The sequence below is a fragment of the Poeciliopsis prolifica genome, unplaced genomic scaffold, assembly GCF_027474105.1.
Source record: "Poeciliopsis prolifica strain line A6 unplaced genomic scaffold, Auburn_PproV2 SCAFFOLD008, whole genome shotgun sequence".
Lineage (NCBI taxonomy): Eukaryota > Metazoa > Chordata > Actinopteri > Cyprinodontiformes > Poeciliidae > Poeciliopsis > Poeciliopsis prolifica.
This window is the reverse complement of record NW_026562383.1, coordinates 9,232,613-9,242,569: the sequence shown is the minus strand read 5'-3', so window position 1 is coordinate 9,242,569 and position 9,957 is coordinate 9,232,613. Positions and strand designations below refer to the sequence as shown.

General features: G+C 39.7%; 1 protein-coding gene across 5 annotated transcripts in view; it reads right to left on the bottom strand.

Annotated features, from left to right (window-relative positions):
- Window positions 1-2,217: 2,217 nt before the first annotated feature.
- The window catches only part of LOC129361637 (receptor-type tyrosine-protein phosphatase S-like), a 95,617-nt gene continuing 87,877 nt past the window's right edge, over window positions 2,218-9,957 (bottom strand). For all 5 annotated transcript variants that reach the window (XM_055032607.1, XM_055032603.1, XM_055032605.1 and 2 more), the window contains 5 exons: window positions 9,705-9,831; window positions 8,232-8,357; window positions 7,340-7,494; window positions 7,089-7,224; window positions 2,218-5,534 (listed from right to left, as the gene is read on the bottom strand). In XM_055032607.1, the coding sequence (XP_054888582.1) occupies window positions 5,466-5,534; window positions 7,089-7,224; window positions 7,340-7,494; window positions 8,232-8,357; window positions 9,705-9,831 (613 nt within the window). In that variant the 3' untranslated portion in view covers window positions 2,218-5,465. The remainder of the gene's footprint in view (window positions 5,535-7,088; window positions 7,225-7,339; window positions 7,495-8,231; window positions 8,358-9,704; window positions 9,832-9,957) is intronic.

The following is a 9,957-nucleotide window of genomic DNA, read 5'->3' as shown; positions in this document are numbered from 1 at the left end:
TTTGCTGTAGAAACAACAACAAAGTATCCATGATCCTGCAGTCGCTGTGTTAGATGGCATGATGTGTTTCACATATAGACCATTAACTTTTGTTTGCTTTGACTATTACGTCTTATGGCAAATTACCAAAATGAGATCTTCATTAGTTCATTAGGAATGGGTTTGTTTTGCCACTATTTTATGATTCCACGTGAAGTGAACAACTCTAATAAACAGAGTTATCAGTTGGATAACTCAGGTTATCCACCTGAGTTGTGGATAACTGCATGTTCTTCAGAGTTACCATGGTCATTTTTGTCTAGGTTTGTGATTGTTTAGGTTTACTATTTTTTTTCTTTTCTTATTGCTTTTCTTTTTTTTATTCTTTTGAGTCACAAGCTTTGAACATCCCTGGTTCTAACATGACAGAATGTGAAAAGGCAGCGGAGCTAAGAATGCTTTTGCTGCATATGCTGACAAAGATATAAAAACGACAAAGACTGGCGAAAACCTGAGTCTTCCTGATGAAACGGTAATTGATTAGCTTCTTCTGACTTAATGGTTGACCAGCTGAGGTTATTTTTTTTTCCCAGCAGGGCTGTAGTCTGAACCTCAGTTCAGTTCAGAACACAAGACTCTTCAAAACGGGGCATAGATACTGCAGGCTAATCTGCGCTGATGCTTGGGTTTGTTTGAAATGAATCTCGTGTTGTTGCTGTGACGCACATAAACTGTTGCTGTTGAAGATTTCAGTATAAATAACTTAAAATAAAAACGTGCAAACCTACAGAGCCTGTCTTTTAGAGAGGAATTGTAGCATGATGAAGAATGCACTGCGCTGTTTAGATAAGTATCAGAAATCCAATGGAGGAGAAACACAACACACATTATGGCGTTTACTGCAGACACAGCTACTATGCCAGGGGTCATCTGGCAGATTCTGTGATTCTTCTGGACAGAATGATTGAGAAATTACTTAGAAAATATGTACAACATTGCAAAACCAGCAAAAGGATTAATATGATATAATCAGTCAGTGATATTTTTCAGCCTTAAGACTTTAATTGCCCACAATTCAACACTGCCACCCGATTCCTCTTCAGGTACTTTATCTCAACACGTAATTTCTTGTTCTTTTATTTTTTTCCTTCTTTTTTCAAGAAGAAGAACCTTCGAACAAAGCAGAAAGCAGGAAATAAAAATACTGTTTCTACCCGCAGTGTCTAGTCACATAATGAGGGTGTGTGTGAGAGCATATTTAATTTTTCCTCTGGATCTTGTGTAAAGTAAAAAAAAAGAAAAAAAGAGAAAGTGAAACTCAGTTGAGTTCATTCTTGAGAACACCTCTGCTTGGATCAGACATGGGTGTGTCATTCTCGTGCAGAAAATGAAACTAAATTAAAAAATATTTTGTTTTTTCTTCTCCTTTTCTTTTTGTTGTACACAGCAGACAGTGACTTGGTAACCTTTGTAAAAAGGCCCACAAGGTTTCTGTCTCTTAATAGAAATATGAAAGTTTTATAAAACCCATTGGACACATAAACTTACATCAGTAACAAGGCGTGGTTGCAGAAAGCTGCAAAAGTAAAAGATTTAGCTGCATGCTTTGACTGGGGAAAAATGCCATTTGGAGAACAAAAAAATACTGCCAAAAAATTGAAAGCTAGTACTTCAAAGTGAAATTGCAACATAATGGAATTCATCCATTTGTGTAAACATAAGTAAGGAGTCAAAAAAAGCAAAAATGGCACATTTGAAGGCTAACCTTAGAAAAAAGTATGTTGTTTGTGCCATTTTAGATTAATTTAAGGAATAGTTTAAAACGAAAGAAAATAACATCTTCTCAAAAATTTGATTTATATTCCTTTAAGACAGTAAAATGACTTGCAGAAAAAAGAAAAGAAACACACCCCAGCATATCGCTAGCATCTCTGCAGGGTTCATCTCTACCATCTACATTTTAAACATAAAAATGTCAGCAGAACAAAAAAGATTTAGATCAGTTCCTAGAGCACATCATGTTCTTTTTTAGCTTTAGAACTGAATGAAACGCACTGTTGTTTACCAAAACTATCTGAAAAGCTTTTTTTTTTTCTTCTTTTTTATTTATGTAGAGTGTTGGAACTGGAATCATTAAATCATTGTTTTCAGTGACAGGAATCCATTTTTGCATGAGCTGACGTTGGCTCCATCTAGTGGAACACGGAGGAATCACAGAGAAACAACAGGACTGCCGTGTATCCAACCATCCTGCTTTTTTTAATACAAATTCAAGATACAATATCTACATCTATGGTTTGAAAGGAAAGAACAAGTACATTAGTGAGGGGTATGGCATCATCAGAGCTGGCCCTCCGCACTGTCGTTATATGTTTCGCGTGTGCCTGTTTATATATTTCTCTTGACACAATAATCATTAGAAATCGAGGGAGTAACATATTTCATATATGTTCAAACATTGCCAAGACTTCAGGACCACACATAGAGTTCATATGAGAAGAAGTTCAGATTCAGACAATAACCTCTGAGGCTGTGAGTGTGTGTGTGTGTGTGTGTAACGTGTGTAGCTAGACGATTCATACCCACTCCCGTCGAAAATACACCTGCTACTCTGTGCTTTCAAGCAATCTAAACACAAACGGCACATCAGGAGAATTTCACTCTCATCTATATGTCGAACTTTTTCCGATGCCTTTAAATGCACCGCTGCTGCAGCTACATGTAGGAGGTCAAATCAGGCGAGGGGGAAGGGGTTGAAACGGGCATCACTTGTAAACTTTAGATAGGTCTGCCTCTAATGTACATCTCCATAACTAATCAGACATCTGTAATTAGTATCAAATAGCACCCTGCACAGAGGGCATACGTTCTCAATACAAAGCAAATCATTTAAAAAAAGCACATTAAAAAATGGAAAGAACCAAAAGTAACGTCATACTCCCAAAAAAATAAATAAATAAAACAACCACAAAGAATAAACAAAAACAATTTTTTCGGTTGTCTTAAAAAAAAAAAAAATATATAACAAAACAGAATAAATATTTTTTTAAAAACCATATGAATTAAATACGACAAAGTGAGCGAGAACAATAAGGCTTTTTTTAGCGACGATAAGCAGTACATCACATCCTGTACCACTTTAAACACGCTGTGCTCGGATGCTTGAAACGGTACAGCGTGGGACTCTAGTGGCAGACTGTATGTACAAACGGAGAGGGCCTCACACTGGGACCTCAACATGCTCTTTCAGCACTACAGGACCAATTGGGATAATAGTTCGAATTAGGTCAGATACACACCAAAATCACAGGCGTTTCACTGGAGTCGGAGCAGTTCACATCGACTAGTGAAGTTGGGAGCTTCTGTACAGACGGATAAATGAGACAGAAAAATATATAGGGTTTCTGTGAAGGACTGGAAATGAGACAGGAAACGTACAGAGCCTCGCAAAAGTCATTTCCCCACATTTTGTTTTGTTGCAATCACAAACGTCTATGTATTTTATTGGCGTTTTACGTGATGGAGCAACAGGAAGTGGAGCATTAAGTGAGATGAGGAAGGCAAATGATGGTCAGCTTTGAAAATTTCAACCGCTGGCAGTCTGATTTGTCAGAATAAATCACATCACAAATTTGTATCTGGAGTCAGCTGTAACAGCAAAGTAAGAGGAAACCTAGTGGCAGACTGCAGACTGTGTTTTGTAGCCAGCGTCCAAAACATCATTTGTGGCAGAAAACTAAAACTAAACAATCGGCCTGAACTTTCCATCCTGTCATGAGGCATGGCAATGGCAAAGTTATGCCGTGGGGAATGTTTTTCTTTTTTAAAAAAAATTAAACAGAGTTTAAGAAAGATGGGTGGAAGTAAACACTGATGCAAGTTTATATTTGCAAACTCCTTCCATCTGGCTGACTTTGAACTATTTTGTAATTTCAACTTCTAGATGTGAAAACACTAAAAACTCAGGCAGGATGACTCCAAACACATGTAGATTACTGTAATGAGGAGAATGTATTAACATCTACTGTGATACACTTGAATCACTGTTGGGAGAAACATACAAGTTTTAAAAACCATGTATGTTTTTCATAAAACTTCACATTTGTTGCACAAAGTTTTATTGTTGTATTATATAAATTTGAAATGCATATGAATATGTTAAAGTTTGCGGTCAAAACTTGAGAAAAGATGGAAAAGTTCAAGGGGTATGAATATTTTTTTTTTACTTTTGCAAGGCACTGTACCTCAAGCTTTCTCATTTGTAAAATATATTTAATTATCTTCTATTAGCGGTGAGGTCGACAAGTAAAAATATAGGAATGATTTCACTGTGAAGGAGTGCAAATTCAAGTAGGAAAACACTAGAGCAGGAAAATGATCATGACAAAGCTTTCGTTCTTAACATAAGATGTGTTCATCAGCAGAAGCTTTGAAAGCAATGCGTGAGCGTCAAGCAGCGTGTTAAAATCGAGTCTGCGTAAGGCAAAGGAAAACGTCAAAAACACAGAAAGACCTGCAGATATGAACGAAAAATATACCGAACTGAGAGAGAAATATAGAGCTCAGTTCTTTTGCAAGCATCTCTTTCAATAAGCCACTGCTGAACCAACACAATGGGGGACAGACATTCAAGAGGGAGCAAAGATGGACAATGAACACGGACGATAGCAAACAGCAAGCAGGATCTATTGTTGATGAGGAATCGCATTACAGGTCCCAGTCCGCTTCTGGACTCGACGGGCTCTAAATGCGACCCCTTCCCAGGTCAGCTTTAACCGGGCGCTGACCACTCTGGGGCCGGTGAACAAGGGGGGTGACTTCTCTCTGGTCTGTCGTTGTGCTGGGTAACAAATAGGAGCCATGCCACAGTTCTCGCTTGCACTGCGCGGCTTTGTCTTGGCACTGTGCGTCTGGTGAATGAGCCGCCGTCCGCGTCTCCACAAAGACCTCGGGGCTGATGGGTCTGTAGACGTCCGCGAAGTCGACTCACAGACACAAAGAAATGTTCACCTTGTTACTCCTTTAGTACGTCAAACTAATAGATATAAAGTTGAGGATAAAAAGCCCATGTAGGGTGCAGCAAATATCCAGGCTCTGTTTTTTTTTTATGTTTAGATCTTTTTGTATTTTACACACATAGAGTAGCGTAGCTCCTGTTCAGAAAACTTTTGTATTTCACTGGTTCATACTTGAGATAGCTGACCACAACACATGTATTTATACGTCCTTCACACTGGAACACTGAGGTAAGTATATGGATTACACATGGATAGTCTCTTCGCCCAGCAGGGAAAGCACTGGTGAGCTCGGCCGCTGTTAAAGAAAACTCTTGTTGCTGTTTTTGTCGCTAGTCGGTGCAGAATTGGCCTTTAAATCTTGCTTCCAGGAAAAGTTGAATGTTGTTGCTGTTTTGGACCACCCCTCCCCTTCTCTCATGTCGTTTGTTGTTTTGTTGAAGCAGAAAGGTGGAAGTGTGTTTTTCTCTCTTATGTTGCATAGTGGTCAAAGCTACCCAGGTACTCAAGAGCAGCCTGATAGCAGAACTGGTACTCATCCTGAGGAACAGACAAAGAAATCAAGTAAACAACTGTGCATTAAGAACTATTTTAAAGTCTATTACGTTTCTTAAGTGTGTTCGATTTCAAAATCCCACACCTAATGCCAATAATAGTCACCGCTAATTACATATTAAAATTTTCAGACTTCTTATACAATTAGTCATTAACAGTAAATAAACAGTAGTATACAAAATGTAGTTTTCAAATCATTATATCATTTATTAATTAGAAAACATGGTATGAAAAACATTTGAGCTCTACGTGAGAAAGTAATCGCACCCTTTGCTATTTAACTGTGATTTACTGACAAGCCACAGGCAGTCCAGATCTGTAGAATCAAGAAATCACCTAAACCTCACCTGACTGACAACCTGATGCAGGCTAAAAGGTTTTAAAACTAGAGGAGCCCATCTAGTTTTGTCCTATTCAAAAATACCATCATCATCTGCAAGATGCTTTTTATTTTTTACCTACGAAGATTATCTAGGTTAGGTGTGACCAAAAAAAAGGCAAAATAGTAAAACACTTTTAAGTGGAAAGTACTTTTCACAGCACTACCCTACTGCACTTAAGAGTTCCCAAGACAGCACTGGTGTTTCAAAAGCTGGACCAGCTGAGATCATTTTTTCAATAAAATAACTTCTTCTGCTATAAAACTATTGAGGGTGGAGTTGCTCAACATAGTAAAACTTTACGTTGCTGCTCTGAGTATAGATTAAAGCTGGGTCACAACAAAAAGATGTGACTCCAAATGAGCACTTCGAACCACTCTGAAAAATTCCTGCATGCTGCACAAATATTTTATGCCAAGCCTAGTTTATTCATATTTTGACTCAGATAATTTCTCCCTCTCCTGCAGATGTATAAAGTGGAAAATAGTTGTCCAGTTGCTTGTTAAAGTTGTTGATTCTGTGCTCTGTTTTTAGTTAAATCTATTAATACTTTTTATGAGAAGATTTTTTTTCAGCAATTTAACATGAATCTTGTACCAGTTAACTTTAAAAGTTGTGCTTTATTTTTATTGTATGTTTATCAAATAAAGAGTAAATTCCTTTTAATTTGTTTTCCTTTTTAAATCAGCAGTTACAATAAGAAAGAAAACCTTTAAAAATGTACAACATTGTTTAAACAAACAATGTTTGTTTAAAAACCTCTGTGGTTTTCAGAGGTTTTTAAAATGGCATTTGAATCCAATTTTGAGTTGATAAATGCTGCTCTCACAGAGCATTGTCGACATAAACTCACTTTCTAAATCTTACGGTTTCCTCTGAGTGTCACACTCCACTCTCTCAATCATAAAGAGCAAAGTAGTTTTTAATTGAGAGGTTTGTCAGATGATTTGATCTTAAAGATGAGTCCCTTTTTTCCCGCTTCATTTTGCTGAAACTTATGTAATAATCTCATCCCAAGTGCGGCTCCAAATATGCTCGATCACTGATGATTTCTGCTCCGCTCCGGAGCTGTCGCGAAGCATCTGACTCGCGTTAACCTCAGGAAGCGTCTCTACTGTACGTTCTGTTAAATCAGGTCACGACGTGTTCTTGAGCTCACCTCGGTCTGCACCATGGCCGGTCTCTGTGTCCGCAGCATCTTGACAGTTTGGAAGATGTCTACTGCGCCCTCGTAGCGCATCCTCTCGAGGACAATGCTCAGCGTGATGAAGACACCTGTCCGCCCCACACCAGCACTGCAGTCGTAATGGAAAAACATGCCGGAGCAGATTGAGGGGTGCCAGACTCCTCGGTGTGACATTAAAGGGACATATTGAACAATCAGCTTCAGGGAGAAAAGCGGCTGGTTACCTGCAGTGAACGGCGATTGGTCCGTCCTGGCCAAACTGCTCCTTGGTTTTGTGCACTTGGCCGATGAAGTCGATGAAGCCCTCCCCAGATTTCGGCACGCCTTGCTCGGGCCAGTCGGTGAACTGGAACTGACGTACCGTTCTGGACTGGCCGTCCTGAGGGAGTGGGCGGATTGGCAATGATAAGATTTTGTCCAGAACACCTGAATGAATTGCCGGATTTAAAAGCCGACGTGGTTTCTCTTTTCAACACACGATGCCTATTGTGAAAACAAGCAATTACTGCTGATTCAAGGGGATCATTTCAAAATGACTATTTCCAGAGTTTCTTGCTGTATTGACTGGGAAAAGATGCTCTGCCAGGCAACATCCTTCCCCCCCCCCTCCCTTTCTAATGATTACTGTTATCTGACCCAGGATCAGTTAGCTGTGGTTAACTTGAAGCTGTAACGTCAGTACGTCTGCTTCTGTCAGCCACTCAGTAGGCAATTACATCTTTTCTCTTCTGCTCAGCCTCTCCGACTCCCCCTTAATGGAGATCAATAGAGCATCTGTCAATGTGGCGTCACTGCAGGACAGGCTTAACTGGAGTTATCTATGACTGGCACATGCACACGCGCACACACATCCATGTTGTCAAGATAATCTGGAGACAGCATGGTCGAATGCATGGCCTGCAGCTTCTTGTCAATACGCGCGGACAGGCCGTGTTGCACACACGCACATTCTCATACAAAACACTCGCTGAGCAACACACACTCCTGGTCGATAGGACATGCTTCGCGTCGCTGTCCCCTAACGACACCGAAGGAATAGACAAAAATCGAGGAGTGTGATATTACACCGCCTGGACGCAACATACAATAGTGAGGAGTATGTGATCACAAACCCACCCTGGCGTCTGTAACTTTGAACTCCCGCAGGATGTACTGGGGCATGTTGTACTCCGCCATCGGGTCAACCACAAAGTACTGGTACCTGGCGGAGCGCTCGGCGGGCCAGTACTGGTGACACTTTTCCTAAAAGAGCAAAACCACAATCGGACTTTGATAAATCATAAAACAGGGGTTATGGTGCTGGAAGGTGTGAAGTATTCGTTAATATTCAGCAGAGCCTTGGAGAATGTTTTTAACGCTTGACTGTCCTTATTTATGTAAAATATAACAGACTCACACAAGTAGAGCATGAACAGGATGAAAACCAGAAAATCTACACATGAAAACCAGAAAATTGAAGCTTCCATTTTCATTTAGCCCGTTTGAGTTAATAGTTTATAGAATAAGAGTTAATAGTTTATAGAATAAGATGTTGGTGTAATTACAGCTGTCTGCCTTTATTGCTTTGCACATCTTGAAACTGGCAAAGCTCAAGCTCAGTCAGACTGAATCTGCGTGTGTAACTTCTGCAGTCTTGCCACATATTCTTAACTGGATGTAGATCCAAACTTTGACTCAGCTCTTCTAACACCTGAATATGTTTTGATGTAAACCATTTAATTGTTAAATGGCATGTTGAGTGTTGTTGACCTGAAAGGTGAACCTCCACTTCTGTCTCACTTTTTGCAGACAGAAGTCTGCAAAAAGTGTTTATACCAGCATTTCAACAGTTAGCTTCACCCTTCTTCCCTTAAAACTCTCAACATTTTCCTGTCCTTGCTGAGGAACAGCATCCCAGAGCATGATGCTCCGATACGCTGTGAGGATAAAGAGTTCAGGGTAATAAGAATTTTTCTTGCCTGTCATATTTTAAATGTTTATTCTTGGTCTCCTGTGACCAAGATTAGCTATCAAAAACCTGAAACTATTACTTTTTCTTGGAACTATTTTCTAAAGGCCAGGTCTGTGAAGAGCATCACTATCAGTTTTCTAGTTGACAGCTTCTCTCACTTGAGGTGTTGGTCTCTGCATGTCCTGCAGTTACCTGAGAGCTCCTGGCTGCTGTCAGTTTAGGTGGACAGTAATCTCTCAATAGGTTTGCACCGGTGGTGCTTTACTTTTTCCCCTTTCAAATAATTGTTTGAACAATCAAATGTTTAAAGGTTTATACATATGTTTTTATAACCTTTATAACCTCTCCACCTGCCTGCTGTGTTCCTTGAACTTCATGGTGCTATTTGTTCACTGATGTTCTCCATCAAACCTCTAAGGTTTTTGTTATTTATTGCAATTAGGTTGGTCTATACTTTATAACTAACTAAGATCTGAAATAAATATCTTCCTTTTTGTTTTACCTGGGTGCCACAGAGTAAAGCAGACAAAAAACAAACAAACAAACAAACAAATGCAAATATTTCAGGGTTTTGTTTGTAAATTTTTTTTTGTCATGATTTGCAGAATTTTCATTTCAAAGCTATACGTTGTCCTTACGCGTCCCATTTCTCTCAGCTTTGTCAGCATGACCACGATGGTGGAGTTGTGCTCCCACAGCATCCTCCAGAAGTCCTCCGTAGTCTCGGCAAGTGGACCCTGGGTGGCAATGTAGCCTCTTTGCTGCCTGCGTATACACAGACACAGGAGCACAATGTTATGATGAAGCCACCTCCCTCCGTTCTCCCCCGTTTCTTCAGCTGCCAAGCATCTCACTAAAAACTGGGTCAGGTTTCAGGCAAGATGCAGAGGA